The following is an 18,706-nucleotide window of genomic DNA, read 5'->3' on the forward strand; positions in this document are numbered from 1 at the left end:
GCGGCATGTGGGATCTTCCTGGACCAGGGCTCGAACCCGTGTCCCCTGCATTGGCAGGCAGATTCTTAACCACTGCACCACCAGGGAAGTCCCATGAACAGAAACTTTTTGACAACACCAGCCAAACAGCATGAAAAAAAAAATTGTTCCTCCCCAACCTTATTGTGTAATGAGACTAGCACTGAGGGTTTGGGGACATGTGTGGGAAAAGTCCTGACAACTATCCCAGCCAGAGAGTAACAGGTAACAAGATTTAAGTAGGAACCAGAGTCTCATAACACCATACCCAAAATGTACAGAGTATGACTGAAAATAACATAAAAACCAGGAAAATCTCAACTCAAATGAGAAAAAACATGCAACACTGAGATGACAAAGATGTTGGAATTATCTGACAAGACTTTTAAAGCAACTACCATAAAAATCCTTTAAAGAACAGTTTCAAACACACTCAAAACAAATGAAACAAAGTCTCAGCAAAGAAACATAAAGCAAAACCAAAAAAAAGTTGAGAACTGAATACTACAACAACCTAAATTAAAAACTCACTGGTAGGGCTCAATAGCAAGAATTCAGACAACAGATGAAAGAATCAGTGGACTCAAAGATGGATCATAATTATCCAATCTGAACAACAGAGAAAACATATTGAAGAATAGAAAAAGAAAACCAGATCTCAGGGTCCTGTGGGACAATAACAAAAAAACTAACATTCCCATCAGTGCAGTCCAACAAAGAAAGGAGAAAAAGTAAAGGGCTGAAGAAATAAAGGATAAAAATTTCCCAAACCTGACAAAAGACATAAATCTATAGACACGAAGCAAAGTTAAAGTAAGAATCTTGAAAGGTGATCAAGAGAAAGAAAAAACAAATTACCTGTAGGGGAACAGCAATATGAATGGCAGTGAATATTTCTTTGGAGACCTTGGAGGTCAGAAAAAGTGACACATTTTTCAAGTGGTGAAAGAAAAGAACTTATAACCTACAAATCTATATCCAGCAAAAATACCCTTTAGAACTGGAGATACAATAAAGATATCCTCCGATTTTATACAGAAAGGTAGCAACATTAAATGAAACATATACACATATATCCAGATAAAACTGTAACCTGAGCATGTGTAATTTCTAACCATTTTCCCTCCCCTTTTTCCTCCCCTCCACCCTTAAGTATATACACATTTTCAGTGAAATAATCAATAAAATATATGCCAGAGGAAGAATCCCCTTAAGAGAAGAGTAAATTGGGGCAGGAACACTGAATGTGACATAAGCACATGCATATATACACACCACACACACCCTCCCAACTAAGGTTGCTGGATGAGCTCTGAGCTGGCAGAATAATACAACAGAAATTCAGGGTTCCCTTTGCTGTTGCCTGGGCCTAACAGATTTGACAAAGCTCCCTTCATCCCCAGCCAAAATGGGAACAAAAACAAAACCTGAAATAACCCATTTCAACTTCCAAAGCTGCAGAGATAAACTCCACCCAGGATAAGGATGAGCAAATTTTTTGAAAAGGATAATGATTTCAGAACTCAGAGCAAATGCCTTGCTTTGATACAGAGTTACTGCTAGGAGAGGAGAAACTTTTTCTAAAATTTCTGACCAGTATTTTCAGTGAGATTTAAAAGAATACTGCATCTATGATACTAGGAAAGAATGCAGAAGGGATAATCTGAGTTGAGGAAAGAGTATAAGAAAAAGCTCAACTGCTCAGCTGAACCACTGAAAAGCAAAATGAGTATTTTAAAATAGCAATTTTTGATAAAGAGTACATTTAGGGGGAGACATTTGAAATTAACAGTAGATGTAGAATAATGAAAAATAAGGTTGGAAAAGTAGATTGATGTTTTCGCTGATGACAAATTTACTAAATTGTTCAAAGTTGCTTTTCAGTTGAACACCAAAGAGGTATCTGTTGCCTACACAGACTACTTCTTCTGACAATAAATCTTAGAATTATATAATTCTCTCTTGTAAAAGGAAATTTTATATCAAACCTCAATAAAATCATAACTGCTGCTAGACCTGAAAATCCCTAGCGAACCACAAAACAGATCACATCTCGCATTATACTTAATTTATACAAGATTCTTAACAAGCTAGGTAGTTGTACTTAATTCACTAAACAGTAAAGAACCAATGAAAATTTATGAGCAAGGAAATAATATGATCAGAAGAGCATGACAGAGAATTTGCAAATGAGATTAATTTGGCTTCCCATACTAAAAAAAAAAAAAAAAAAAAAGATAAACAACACTGAAAACGTATTTAAAAATGACAGGGAATGATACCTTCCAGTAACAGCCCAGCACAGAACACGTTTTATCTACTAGTTTTTAGAATATTTTTGTAAAATGATTTTGTATGGGTAGGATATGAAGTAGCAGTTTACAAATTACATATTAACTAATAATACATCAGAAGTACCTCTGTAGTAAAATATGAAAAAGCAAAAAAAAGAGAGGGAAAATTTAAGATTATATTTAATTGTGTTAATTATTAGGAAACTTACTTACCAAAGGAAATATACAATGGGAATCATTAAAAAGCTATTAAAAATTATAAAAGTGGAAAAAGTAGGTAAAGTAGGAAATTCAAAAATAAAAGTTGAGTGTGTCTGTACTCCCACATGCCCTGCAATACTCCTGCTTTGCTCTCTCTACAGCCCAATCTCAAAGGCAGTGATAGCAGCACAGTCTATTAATCTGTGAGCATGTGAGAATAGGTAGAAGGATAGTGTGAAGAGGTTAATAACTATATAGTTTCAGGTCTACAGAAATTACCATCATGGATAGTAGGGGTACATTGGAGGAGAATAAAGAGCAAGCACAAAATACGAGGTTCCACTTATAAACTATTACAGAGGCCAAGCACATGGCCCCTGCCCAGATCTAGGGAAGTACAGAGACAAGCAAATGAGAGACAAAGAGATGCTCATCAACCTTCTGAATATATAATATATAAATCGAGATAGATTTTAATGAGTTTTGCTTCCTGTATGTGTGAAATGGAGACACTACTCAACAAGGCTTTTGTAATGACTTACTGAGGAGGTATATATGCACTTAGCATAGTGACTGGCCCATAATTTGAATTCAAATGTTACCTGCCTTTTCTTTCCATAAATACTCTTTCACTAGCATCAGTTCATTAACACAACTGAATACGGTATAAGAGCAATCAAAATTTTGTTTGAGATTGCCCAGATTTCTAAGACCACACCAGATCCAAAAGCATGTTCTTTGGGGTCAAGGTATTATTTCATGAATATAAATGAATGGTGCTGTTGGACTCAGGCAAGAGGAAATGAAGTACTTGGAGTTCAAACTGAGTTTAGTAGAATGGATAAGATTTAGAGAAATGTCAATGAATAAAGGAAGACATCATGAAAAAGAAAACGCAAGACGAAACTTACTAATTAGCAAAGTTCATTTGAGAAAATGTTGAGTAATGTTATTTTAGAAAAAGCAGAAATGGTCTGGCTGAAGTTTATATTGGAAAGCAGCTGGGAACATTAGGCTGAAAATCAGGCTGGATGTAGATTATGAAGAGAATCCAATGTCATACATAAGGAGCTTTCCCCTATAATAGAGGTTCTCAAAACGTTTTGCCTTTTGGACTCCTTTGCACTCTTAAAAATTACTGAGGCCCCAAACAGCTTTTCTTTTTCTGGGTTATATCTGTCAATACTTCTTACCTGAGAAATTGAAACTAAGAAATTTTTACAACACAAAATTACAAAGTACTCATTCCATTAGTTGTCAGTGATGATGACATCACACATTATGTAGCCTCTGGAAAACTCAACTCTATTCTTGTGAGAAAATGAGAGTAAAAGAAAATAACATCATAATACTATTACAAAAACTGGTTTTAATTTCGCTGATCCCGTGAAGAGTCTTAGCAAACTCTGGGTGTCCCCATATCAATTTTGAGAGTTGCCTCTCTACAGCAACGCAAAAGACCAAATCAATGCAGGGGTTTTTTGGTTTTTTAAAATTTTTTAACATCTTTATTAGAGTACAATTGCTTTACAATGGTATGTCAGTTTCTGCTTTATAACAAAGTGAATCAGTTATACATATACATATGTCCCCATATCTCTTCTCTCTTACATCTTCCTCCCTCCCACCCTCCCTATCCCACCCCTCTAGGTGGTCACAAAGCACCGAGCTGATCTCCCTGTGCTACGCGGCTGCTTCCCACTAGCTATCTATTTTACGTTTGGTAGTGTACATATGTCCATGCCACTCTCTCACTTTGTCCCAGCTTACCCTTCCCCCTCCCCGTATCCTCAAGTCCATTCTCTAGTAGGTCAATGCAGGGGGTTTTTTGGTCTGTTTTGTTTTTTTGTTTTCTTAACTGGTCTGTTAACGGTATACAGAAAGACTAAAGCAGAAAGATACAGAAGAAGAACCCTGGATACAGCATAGCAGTGAGATAAGATTACCAAAGTCAAACTTAACATTTACAGAAAATTTCGTTAAGTCTGGACTTGCAAGTAATAAAAGAGGAACAAACTGACTTAATTTCTTCCCTTAATTTCATTGTACCCACCAGGACATAAAACTCATTTCTTTAGGTAGGCTATATCATAGGTATGGTCTCAGATGCTCTAGAATGGTTCCAGTTTCAGGAAATTTTATTTTTAATAAAGATGGTTATGTGTCAAATTTTTATCTAATTTGTGTGACTTCATAAGACATTATGAAAGTAAAAATCACACACACAAAAAATATCTATCAGTCTATGTGTCTTGATGTGTAGTTTTTTTTTGTTTTTCTTTTTTTTTTTTTTTTTTTTTTTTGCGGTACACGGGCCTCTCACTGTTGTGGCCTCTCCCATTGAGGAGCACAGGCTCCGGACGCGCAGGCTCAGCGGCCATGGCTCACGGGCCCAGCCACTCCGCGGCATGTGGGATCTTCCCGGACCAGGGCACGAACCCGTGTGCCCTGCATCGGCAGGCAGAGTCTCAACAACTGCGCCACGAGGGAAGCCCCTTGATGTGTAGTTTTAAGATAATGATCTCTGCAATTATATGTTCAGCTAGCCCTGAAAGCTATCATACATAACACTATTTCTACAAATGTGTCCATAAATATAGAAACTGTACATAACATTGTACTGTTACACAAATCTGTAAAAATTCTTTCTCTTTATTGTATAAAGACAATATTTTAAACATGATTCAGTTCAAAGTGCCAAGTCTACAAATTATATAAAAAGAATAAAAATTTCTTAGCTAAAGTGATTATATATAAATATAATTGTTATTCTTGTTTTTAGGTGATAATTCTCTATATTTTTTAACAAAATCAAATTTAAAATGTTTCAAGGAAAAGGCTGGATGAATAGAATCTAGAGTTGCTAAAACTTTTTATTTTCAACCCAAAATTACTAGCTATGCAACAGGGTGATGTGACTCATTCACAGAAAAAAAAAGGCAGTCAATGAAATCTGGCTCCTAATGGGCCACATGCTGTGTTCAGCAATGACTTTAAAGAGGCTACTATAAATATGCTAAAAGAAATTTTTTTAATTGAAGGAAACTGTCATTAATAACCAGAGCTACATCCTTGATCATTGCTTTTATCTACTAACCTTTACTGAAACAGATACTGGTCTTCACTAATAAATCTTTAAACTCTAGTAGTATTAATAAAAAAATCAGGTATAATATTTAAAGTATTTAACAACCAGTATGAATGGACAACTGTCCACCAGAAAGGCAGGGTGGTAAGGATGCCAGACTGACAGGCAAACGTATTCTTTCATTCCCACCCCAGACCAGAACTGAGGCCTGGGGAAGTCAGCATTGGTACAGGAAAGGAGGAAATAGGGTGATTAACTTCAAGAAAACCAACTAATAGGAACAGCTGCCCTAGGGCTAAAACTACATCCTAGAGGCCTCCTGCTGGTCCAGGTACTAACCCTTTAATTGCTGGATTATGAGTTGGTAGGAGCTGCACTTGGAGGGTTCTTAGCAGTATCCATTTCCCAACGAGCTAAAAAATATTTCAATATTTTAACAACTGGTACTGTCATATACCCTGAGAAGAGTTGAATATCAGTCCTTCACAAACTAAAAGAATACTAACAAATACTGTCACCACTGATATGACAAAATTCTATTTTACAATTTAGAGATGAGTTTAAAATTTTTTAATTTTAGCATTCCAAAAACTAAAGCTATTAATACAAAAACAAATGCTTCAGTGAACTAAAGCCTTCACTATCTCTACATTTTGGGAAATTTTCCAAAATTCTAAAAGTACTCTTAACTAGAGCCTTCATTATTAATCACTAAGTCCTAAAATGGTGGCATTTTGGAATCTCTTTAAAAAATTAACACACCTTTACTTTCCCAACTTTTGATCTCTAAATAAGGTAATTTTGTTATTTTCAGTAACTTTAAAAATTAATTATTTCATTTATTTGCTATACACATTATATTGAACTGACTTGAAAACTAAACATCTATAGATAGGCATTTTTCCCCTCACATGACAAACCCTCATTTTACTGATTTTCTTTCAAATACTACCAAGCTCCTTCAGTATCTTGGTGGTTTAAACCACCACCATCACCACCTAAAACAACAAACTGTGGATATAAAAGATGGGCAAAAGTGACATATTTTAGTAGAAATTTATCACAAACTTTGAAATTTGAAGACTTGGAATCCAATCCTATCTACATGATTTACTGGAAATGGGAGCCCAGGCAAGACCTGTTACCTCAATAAGCCTTACTCTCCTTAACAAAACTGCATTGTTATGTCTGTAGGGCAACTAGCATAGTGACAAGAGCATCATGCTAGCTGGTGTCCCATAAATTTTAGTTTCCTTTCCCTAGCCTTTACCAAAAAATTAGGTAATTGGGTGATAGGTTATGAAACAACTATATCGAAGAAAAATAATTATGCTGAATAAAACAATGATTCCTAGAGTAAAATAAAAATTATGCTTATTTTTTAGATTATAACATTAACACAGTCTTACAGTAGAAAAAGTGGGGAAAAAATCTTCCATAATCCTACCACCAGACATAACTACTATAATTATTCCTCCTGATAGCGTTTTGGTTATTGCATAGAATACATAATTGTATTAACATAAAGAGCTGTTCCTGTATTTTTTTCTAAACTTCACTTTCTAAGGCCATTAAAAATTCCCAGAAAACATCATTTTAAGGAATATTTTATTTTATCAAGTGAAATTTCATATTGTTTAACTAGTCTTCTATTCATAGATATTTAATTTCTTCTTACTCTTTCTGTTTTATATTTTTTAAAAATACTACAATGAACATATCTGTATATAAATATTAAGAGTTGATTTTTTCAAGAGTGTCTATGAAAAAAAAAGAGTGTCTATGAAAGGCAAACTTAAGAATAACCTGTAAAACTGACTGAAATGTTTATTATAATGCACTCTATCCTTATCAAGTCCAAAATACATTTAACTGGAACCTGATTTTTTTCTTTGCTATGTGGTTCAGTATACCTGGCATACCCATTGTCATGGGTTGAATGGTGGCATCCCAAAACACACGTCTACCCAGAAATTGTGGCTGTAACCTTATTTGGAAAAAGGATCTTTACGGACATAATTAAGGTAAGGACCTGCAGATAAGATCATATGTATTAGGGTGGATCCTAAATCTAAAAATAGTTTTCTTAGAAAATTAGGGGAAAGGACAATGCAGGGAAAAAGTCTATGTGAGGACTGAGGCAGAGACTGGGGTGATGTGTGTACAGACTGCCAGCAGCCACCAAAAACTAGGAGAGAGATGCAAAAAGGATACTCTATCAGAGCCTCCAGAAGCAACTAAATCCTACCGCCACCCTGATTTCAGACTTCTGATCTCCAGAACTGTGAGAGAATTAAGTGTCTGTTATTTTAAGCCACAAAGTTTGTGATAATTTGTAATGGCAGCCCTAGGAAATGAAGATACCCTCAAATCACATTTTTTTTGCATTACGCAGGCCTCTCACCGCTATGGCCTCTCCCATTGCGGAGCACAGGCTCTGGACCAGCAGGCTCAGCGGCCATGGCTCACGGGCCCAGCCGCTCCGCGGCATGTGGGATCTTCCTGGACCGGGGCATGAACCCGTGTCCCCTGCATTGGCAGGCGGACTCTCAACCACTGCGCCACCCGGGAAGCCCCTCAAATCACATGTCTATTCATTGTTTCAAAAGCTACATCATCTAGTTTCCATTAATCTCCCCTGAATTGTCCCATTAATATCTGGTTATACATTATTTTATTTTTTACAAGCACTATGAACATCACCTACTTACATGTTGCATCCATTAATGATAATCTAGTTGTAGTTCTAATGTAGTTTTTGTCTACTCAGTCACAAGATCCTTGAAGGCAGGAACGGTATCTTAAATGCCCTGCTTGTCATACATTTCACCTAATATAGTGCTATATACAGTGCAAGATTTAGTAGCTTCCTATTTGCTAAAATACAGAATGACTAAAAACTTTTTTATATACGTTAAACCATCCTTATGGAATACTTTAGAATGCTAGTGGGATCCTTTAAAGATCTATAACATATAAAGTATAAAGATACATTTTCCTGTTCTTAAAACTGAAGTCTGGTCTTACGAAAATCCTCATTGCCTATTGTTTTAAAAGATCAACATTTACTGTCAATGACTTAAAATCTACACCAGGAATCTTAACAATATTCAAGATATGGCAAGAATCATGGAAGTTAGAAGGGCTATAATAGAACAAAGCACCAGCAAAAACCTCTCCTGTAGAGGATAGGCTGTGGTTACAAAAAAAGAAGTTCACCATGTCACATTCGTATTATGTTTTATAGTTACTTAAGGTATAGTTGTTTAACAATTGCTTGGAAAAAGAAAAAAGAATGGTATTAAGCAACAACAACAAAAATCTAAGTATACAACATACCTGAGTTCGTAAAATTTCACTTTTTGACAACTGCATATCACCAGTCAATTCTTTCACAATGATGCCCAGTGGCTCTAGACGTTTGCTGAAGTAATTTGTCATTTCAGCTGCCAACGCTTTCATTGGAGCAACATATACAATCTGCGCCAAAGAAACACTAGCTTGATGAATGAGCAAAAACTACAACGTCAATACAAGTCACTATTTATTGTGAAATATGATTCTAGCCACTTAGGGCGAAAAATCTTAATAGTGATATATGAAAAGTACTTATCTTTGTTGCATAAGTGTGCAGCTGTTTACAGGACAATGGAATTTGTTGATATAGCCTTATCACTTTGAAAACTGGTGCTTCAAAGCTAAGTGCATTTCATAGCTTTCACAGGGGTAGTGGGATTTTCATAACACAAATAGGGATTGCCTAAAAGTAATGAAGTAAATCATGCAGCATTCTTTACATGACTTCATGTATAATATCCTTAAAAACTTCCAGATCTCATGTAACATGTACAACTGCAAAATGATTTTAAATTTTACAATTTAAAAAGCTGTTGTCAGAAAAAAACAAAGCTGTTGTCGGACTTGTTAATTTCCTACCTTAAATTCATTCTTTCTGATAACACCTTGTTGAAAATGCTGGCGAATTTCATGCAAAACTGTAAGCATTGCAATGTTGGTCTTTCCAGCTCCAGTAGGGGCACAAATCAGCATGTTCTCATTGGTGTTGTAGGCAGTCTCAAACACAATTGACTGGATTCTATTGAGTCTTCTCATTCCTTTAAAAGCCAGCTGTCCAATCTAAAAACGACATGACCCACTATAAATGATAATATGTGAAGGTCTCATACAAAACATTAAATGCAAATTTTTAGTGATAAAAAACCAAATGACTAATTTGTTTAGTCTCTCAATGTGTCCTGTATTTAAACTAAGTGTGCACAGTTGACAACTCACAACTATTGTACAATTCTAATGCACTTGGGAATTGTAACCCACTAAATTTGAAAAATATGATAATGAGACTATACCTGTATCTTTGTACACAATCCTAAGTACAAAACTATGATAATAATGTAATGAAACAAAATTAAACAGGTATCTTTTGATTTCATATGATGATAGCCTAGTTTATTTAGATTGAGGATGACAAATGAAAGTGCAAACAAGAAAATTCCTGGGGATATAAATCAATAAGAAATTCTGTTTCAATATGTTATGGATTTTTAAAGATACTTTTTTGAAAAGGCATCCTTAATAGTAGGAATAACAGCTGTAGATTATGTTTGTTCAGAACTTACACTGTGACACATGCAATTGTAAGCACTTTCATATATTTATTTATTTAATCCTCAAAACAATTCTATAGTATAGGTACCATTATTATGTCCTTTTAATAGAGAAGAAATTAAAGACACAGAGTGGTTAATTAATTTTTCCTAAGATCTTCTATATGAAAAGTCTTTAGAGATGAAAACTACAATGTCTGAGAGTAAACAAAACACTGGATGGAATTAATGGCAGGAAACTGGAATAGCTATATTAATGCCAGAAAAAAATTGATTTAAAAGCCAAGAATATTACCAGGAATAGAGACCCAGTCATTTCATGAAGAAGATCATTCAATCCTAAATGTTTATATACCCAATAACAGATCTTCAAAACACATGAAGCAAAAACTGACAGACATGCAAAGGGAAATAGGCAAATCTGCAATTTCAGTCAGAGATTTCAACATCCTTCTCCAAGAACTGATAAGTCAAGTAGGTGTGAAAATCAGCAAGGCTACAATAGATTTGAACAGCACTATCAACCAATTTGACCTGACTGACATTTATTCATCTAACAATAATTCTCCTCAATTGTTCATGGAACATTTAACAAGATATATATATATGCACCATATTCTGGGCCATAAAACAAGTCTTAATAAATTGAAAAGGAAGCAATACATACAAAATATATTCCCTGATCACAATGGAGTTAAATTAGAAATCCTTACTAGAAATATCCTTAGAAAATATACAAATATTTGGAACTAAATAACGTTCTTCCTAAATAACCCATGGATGAAAGAAGGACTCAAAAGGGAAATTAATATTCTTAACTGAAGAAAACGAAAGCTCAACGTATGAGAATTTGTGGATGTTGCTAAAGCACTATTCAAGGAAAAATATATAGCACTAGCCACCTATATGAAAAAAGAGGAAAGGTTTCAAATGAATGACTTCATCTTTCAAAATAAGATATTAGAAAAAGGAAAAATTAAAACCGAAGTAAAACAGAATAAAAGAAATAATAAAGATTAAAGTAGATATCAATGAAATGAAAACAGAAAAGCTTATTCTTTGAGATCAATAAAATTGATTAATCCCTAAGCCAGACTGATCAGGAAAAAAAGAGAGAAGACAGGGAATTCCCTAGCAGTCCAGTGGTTAGGACTCTACACTCTCACTGCCGAGGTCCTGGGTTCAATCCCTGGTTGGGGAACTAAGATCCCACAAGCTACGTGGCGTGGCCAAAAAAAAAAGAGAAGACACAAATTACTAATGCCAAGAATGAGAAGGATGGCATCACTACAGATGCTGCAGATATTAAAATAATATAAGGGAATATTATAAACGACTTTATGCCAATGAATTTGACCATTTAGAGCAGATGGACAACTTTCTTAAAAGACACAAATTACCAAAGCTCATTCATGAAGAAATATACAACTTAAATAACTCTGTATCTGTTACAGAAATTAAGGCTGAAGTTAAAATCCTTCCCACAAAGAAAACTCTAGGCCCAAACAGTTCCACTGGTAAATTCTACCTAACATTTAATGAGGAAATAACACCAATTTTTCATGGAGTTTTAGACTGTTCAGAAAAACTGCAGAGGAGAGAATACTTTCCAAATCATTCTATGAGGCAAGCTTTCCCCTAATACCAAAACCAGATAAAATAAAACTGCAGACCAATATCCTTTATGAACATAGAAAAAAATTATAAACAAAACTTTAGTATATCGAATTCTACAACATAATACTATATCATTACCAAGTGGGGATTATCACAGGAATGCAGGGTTAGTTTAACATTCAAACTCAGTGTAATTCACCATAATAATACACTATAATGGAAAAGCCATATGATCATCTCAATAGATGTAGAAAAATAATTTGACAAAATCCTACACCCATTCCCAACCAAAAAGAAAAACAATGTCTCAGCAAACTAGAAATAGAAGGGAATTCCTCAAACTGTCAAAGGATATCTAAAAAACCCTACAGCTCATACTATACTTAATGGTTAAAGACTAAATGCTTTCCCCTAAAATCAAGAACAAGATATTACACTCACCACTTAACGCCATACTATATGTTATACTCACCACTTATCATAGTACTATAGGTTCCAGTCAGTGCAATCCAGGAAAAAAAAATTATTTTTTAATTTAAAAATAAAGGCATTCACATAGGAAAGGAAGAAGAAAAACTGTCTTTATTTAGAGATGACATGATTTCCTAGGCAAAAATCTGATGGAATCTACAAAAAATCTCCTAACACTAATAAGTGAATTTAAGAAGGTTGGAGGATACATGACCAGCATTTTTTTAAAATTATATTTCTGTATACTATCAATGAAAAGTCTGAAAGTAAAAAATTTTTTTAAATCAATTACAATAGCATCAAAATTATAAAAAATTTAAGAGATAGGAAACACTTATGTACTAAAAACTATGTAATTTTGCTAACAGAATGAAAAAAAATCTATGAAAGATGTCAGTTCTTCCCAAATTGATACAGATTCAATGCAAATCCAATTCAATATCTCAGCAGGCTTTTCTATAGAAATTAACAAGCTGGTTCTAAAATCCATATGGAAACACAGAGGACCTAGAAGAGACAAAACAACTGTGAAACAAAAGAACAATGTAAGAGAGCTAAAACTACCTGATTTCAAGGATTATTAAAAAACTAGAGAAATCAAAACAGCATGGTATTGGCATAAAGATAAATAGATCGAGGAACAGAATAAGGAATCCACAAAGAAACCCTCACATATACGGATGGCTGATTTTTGACAAAGGCTCAAAGGCAATGCAAATGACAAAGGATAGCATTTTCAGTAAATGATGCTGGAATAAATGGATAGCCACACGCAAAAAATAAACTTGGATCCATACCTCCTACCATATACAAAAGTTAACTCAGAATGGATCATTGACCTAAAATGAAACTTAAAACTATAAAACATGTTCAAGAAAATAAAAGATAAATTTTCTGTGGTCCTGAGTTAGGCCAAGATTTCTTAAACACAGCATAATCTATAAACAAACAAATTGATAAACTGGACTTAAGCAAAACGAAAAACTTATAGTCTTCAAGATAATGTTAAGAAAATGAAAGAAGAAGCCACAGCACAGGAGAATATCTCTGTGAAGCTTACAAGTGATAAAGGACTTGTATCCAGAATATATAAAGAATTCTCCAAACACAATGATAAGAAAACACACAATCCAATTTTTTAAATGGTCAAAAGATTTGAACAGTCACTTCACCAAAGAAAGTATGCGGATGGCAATAAGCACACAAAAAAGATGCTCAACACCGTGAGTCATTAGGGAATTGAAAGTTAAAACCACAATGAGATAACACTATACACCTATTAAAATGCCTCAAAATTTTTTAAATGCTTATTGCAAGTGTTGGTGGGGACGTGAAGGAACTGGCACTTAATTTTTAAAAAGTTAAACATACACTTAACATGATCCAGCCATACCACTTCTAGGTTTTACCCAAGAGAAAAAAAAAAAAGTATATGTACGTACAAAAACTTGTAAACAAGTGTCCATAGCAGCTTTATCTGTAATAGGCTAAGACTAGAAACAACTCATATGTCCATCAAAAGATGAATGGATAAATACAATGTAGCACATTCATACAATGGGATACTACTCAGTGATAAGAAGGAATGAATCACTGAGACATGTAAAATAAGGATGAATCTCAAAATGATTGTTGAATGAAAGAAGCCAGACAAAAAAAGGAATACATACTGCATGGTTACATTTATATAGACATCTAGAAAATACAAACTAATCTATAGTGACAGAAAGCAGATTAGTTGATGCTTGGGGGTAGGGAGGTGGGTGGAGGGAGAGATCGGAGGGCTTGCAGGGGGCATGAAACACCTTTTGAAAGTGACCATTATGTTCACTATCTTGATTGTGGTGATGGTTTCACATGTGTTTACATACTCTAACTTATCAAATTTTCACTTTAAATATATATGGTTTATTGTATGTCAAGTATACCTCAATAAAGCTCTCTTTTTAAAATTAAAAATAATTTTATAGACTTATCTGTTATATCCACTTATGCCTTCATTTGGATACACACACTTTGAAGATATCAGAGTAGTATCTCTAGGGCCTAGAAACTCTTGGGCAGACCGATTAAACACCTTGAGAGTACCAGCGATACTTTCTCATCGATCTCTGCTGATGACTCAGCCTTGGACTGGCAGTGCAGCACATTTTTCAGAACACGAGGCTTAGGGTCAGAGGCCCAGGTTAAAAGATTGGCTTTGTATTTGCAATGTAACTTTGAACATAATTAACACCTCTGAGTTCTATTTCCTCATCTGTAAAATAAGGTTATACTATTACACAAGGAGATTAAAAAAATAATAAAAATAGCCAACAATTACAGAGTTCTTATTATGAGCCAATCACAGGGTAAATCCTTCATACGAATATCCTAATTATTTGTAATAACCATACCAGATTATTTTACAGATGGGGAAACAGAGATTTCAAAAGACTTAAGTTCACACAGCTATAAATGGTGAAGTTAGGATTCGAAGATAGTGTAACTTCAGAATCACAGTCTTTAATTGCTAATGTTTATAAACCATATAGTATAAACCATACACAGTGTAGGTACTTGCAACTGTGTTGAAATAAATTAATAGCATCTATTATCATCACTGTCATATATCATCTTTGTTTTTTATATGAAGCTTCTAAAATACTATGGTAAGTGAATCCTACAATTTCCAGTCTTTATAGACTCATGACAAAAGTCCACTATTCCTAAACTATAAATCTGATCATGTCACATTCCAGCTTGAAGATTTTCTGAGACTTCTCACTGTCCATTTTAACTATACAGGGTATGTAGCATACAAGATCTTTCAAGGCACAGAAGGTATAGCAAATAGAACCCTTCAAAATGTGAACCCTTGTTATTATCTTCCACTACTGCCATCTACACATACTATTCTCTGGACATTCTTTGTGCCTTTGCACAACCTATAATACCTTTCCCAGCATTGAGAAGCTCCTCATTATCATTCAAGTTCAAGTTCAAATGTAATCTCTGGTCCCCTCCAATTCCATACACAATTATTATATTTATGCATTTATACTCTGCCATATTTCAAAAGATTTAGGGAACTCCCATTTCTCTCAGCAGCTGGACATTCACACCATCCCCTTTATATATATATTGCCATTATGGCCCTTAACCACAAACACTGAAATGATTTATTTATATGTATATCCGGCCCACTGGATTTAAACTAAGGATTCAGTTTTACTACTCTCTGCATTACCATAGTACCTAACCAATTGCCAGGAACATAATAGGTCTCTAAATAAATTTTTACTGATTGATAAATCAGTTGAATAAATGAGGGAAAAAGTCTCAAAAATCTTAAAAAGATACACACTTCATTCACAATATCTTCCAAAGGAAGAGTAAACTGGATCTAAGCAAAATATGTAGCAGTTCCAGAAAAAACCTATATTCAATCTTGAATAAGAAATATTTCTTTTGTTCCTAAAGGTCACAGTTCAATCAAGAAGCAAACTAAGGCATTAGAAGAATATACTCACAAACAAACCTATTACACATGGAGGTTTATAACATTCTATTCAATTCAACAATCATTTACTGATCACTTGTATAAATATTACTATACTAAGAACTTATGTCAGTATAAATATTTCTTCTCTTAACAAAAGTAAGAGAGTGTCTAAAATGATCCTTAGAATATTTAGCTTGTGGTTTAAGGGGGAAAAAAGGTGATAAAATTATATTACGTCATTTCAGTTGTCTATAATAAAGATATGGACTATATGCTGAAGTATCTGAGGGGACAGAGAGTCACTAAGAAGAATGTTCTTTCAGGTAGAAGGAACTGAGTATTAGAAAAACACCTGGAACTAGTTAAAAGTTAGTAGTTGTGTGACAGAGATGGGAGGAAGGGGAAGCAGAGATAATGAAGATGGAAAAGCAGGTTATGACCAGACTATGAAGACGGGACTACCATAGAGACTCACCTACCTCTAAAGATTTTCCTGAAAGAATATAGGGTAGTGGAGGAAACTAAGGCCTAGAGAAGTTAAACAACTCACCCGAGTCCACACTGCTAGTAAACTGTGGAAGAGATGAGACCTGAACTGAGTTTGTCTTAGCTCCAAACACAAATTACCACCAAATATACCGTCTGAAATACTACCATACAATGATTCAGTTTGCCAATTAAAAAGTCTCGACATTCATTTAAAAACCACTGCAAAAGATTCCTTAAATTACTGTTGCATATATACAGTCTTTACTAGCAACAGAACATGCTGATGAGAAACAAGTTATCAAAAAAAAAGCAAACCCCTACAAAAATTTATAAATTACTTCCACAGCCCACATTCTGCCCCCTCCCCCCAAAGTTTATTTTTGTTTTTCATTTTAAATTTAGAAAAATGGATGAAATAATTTTCAAAATAAACTTGTTGGTAAAAAAAATAAAAGGAATGTGTACAGGCAGCAACTTTAACAGTATTAAAAAATATCACTAGAGGATTCAGTATGTTTCAAGTTATGTTTGTGAGCTACTAGAACATGAGATAATTAAGTTAAAGTTCACTGAGCATAAGGAATTTCTTGTATTGATATAATATTCAAATTATATTCATGAATATCTTAAGAAAACAAAAGATTAAAGAGGAAGAAAAAGTGTGACTATATCAAAACTCTATTTTACTTAAATTTAGAACTATGTAGTAATAATATTCATTGTTTTATTTATATTTCATACATACACTAATGTCTAATTAAATGGCACTAACAATCATTGCTTCCAAATATTTGATATTCTTCTAACTTAGAAGAAACACAGGTGTTCATTTTATACATGAATGAATATACAAAATTGAACTGCAATTATTTTTCTTAGCGTCTTAGTATTTGCTCTTAAATAGAAAACTGAGTATCATGGCTAATTTATCATAAAGGCTTTATGTTTAGCACAGTCATTTGAAATATGTACCATTTTCCCTTTTAATTAGTTTTAACTAAGCATTTTCAAAACATCATAATCAGTAGATGAAAATGTTACAAGTTTCAACCTAAATCCACTTGTCTATGTATATTTCAGATTCATCAGACTACTAATCTTACAGAAATGACATGACTCATATATGCAATCCCATAGAAAATATGTTTCTGATATACTTTATCAAACACTAGCTACACAGGCCGTTACCAAATGCACGCTTTATTTTTTAAAAATAATCCGGATGATACTATTTACCTGGAAGAACAAAAATGTACACTAGGGGCTTCCCAGGTGGCGCAGTGGTTAAGAATCCGCCTGCCAATGCAGGGGACACGGGTTCGATCCCTGGTCCGGGAAGATCCCACACGGTACGAAGCAACTAAGCCTGTGTGCCACAACTACTGAGGCTGTGCTCTAGAGCCCGCAAGCCACAACTACTGAGCCCATGTGCCACAACTACTGAAGTCCATGAGCCTAGAGCCCATGCTCTGCAACAAGAGAAGCCACTGCAATGAGAAGCCCGCGCACCGCAACGAAGAGTAGCCCCCGCTCACCGCAACTAGAGAAAGCCCGTGTGCAGCAACAAAGACCCAACACAGCCAAAAATAAATAAATAAATTTATTTTAAAAATGTACACTACACATACTGCACTAACTGTTTATAGTAATCAAATGTAGGTACTTATACTGCCAGTCAGTTAAAATGCATTAACTGGGTATCTAAGATGAAGCCAGGATCATGTCATCCCTTCCAAGTTAGTATATGTATCATAAGCTTAAGTTTTAAATATTCTAACAGCAAACATCAATTTCAGCATGTATTTAGGAAAAATCATATAGATACCAAAGACATACATTATATAATCTTCACAGTTTAAGTTTCCTCTGGCTCTAGATAGCATATGCCTTAGGTTCAAAATTTCAGAATCAGAGATGATCACAGCTCAGTACAGGCAGTCCAAGCTCTATATGCTGGAATCCACCACTCTAATGCTTCCCACAAACCACGTTCCACACCACAAACTACTTAACAGCCATGGAAGGTATTCTATTCACTAAGATGGAAAGATCTTGTTATTTGAAAAAAGCAAGATGCATACCCATATTATAATATGCTACTTTTCTCAAAGATGGTGGGGGTGGGGAGTAGGGAATACGAATCTGCTGCTTATATATATTTAACAGTTAACACTAAAATATGTTTATATTTGCTTGTAGACATTCTGGGAGAATACATAAAATCTAATACTGTGATTTTTAATAGACTGAAATAAGGATCTGGGCAGACAGGGGACAAGGATAAATTATGAGACTGTTCACTACTTAAAGATTTCTAGCTTTTAAAATGTGATAATACCTATGCAAAAAGAAAAAGATAAAACACACACACAAAGATATACAACTGACTTCCTTAAAAAAACGGAAAAACTAAAGATGT

At 34.4% G+C, this 18,706-nt stretch overlaps 1 protein-coding gene across 4 annotated transcripts in view; it reads right to left on the reverse strand.

Annotated features, from left to right (window-relative positions):
* The window catches only part of ASCC3 (activating signal cointegrator 1 complex subunit 3), a 332,868-nt gene that overhangs the window by 226,604 nt on the left and 87,558 nt on the right, over positions 1 to 18,706 (reverse strand). For all 4 annotated transcript variants that reach the window (XM_019929490.3, XM_019929491.3, XM_019929493.3 and 1 more), the window contains exons 9-10: positions 9,538 to 9,738; positions 8,941 to 9,081 (exon numbers count right to left, since the gene is read on the reverse strand). In XM_019929490.3, the coding sequence (XP_019785049.1) occupies positions 8,941 to 9,081; positions 9,538 to 9,738 (342 nt within the window). The remainder of the gene's footprint in view (positions 1 to 8,940; positions 9,082 to 9,537; positions 9,739 to 18,706) is intronic.

This window comes from Tursiops truncatus, chromosome 12 (genome assembly GCF_011762595.2).
Source record: "Tursiops truncatus isolate mTurTru1 chromosome 12, mTurTru1.mat.Y, whole genome shotgun sequence".
NCBI lineage: Eukaryota > Metazoa > Chordata > Mammalia > Artiodactyla > Delphinidae > Tursiops > Tursiops truncatus.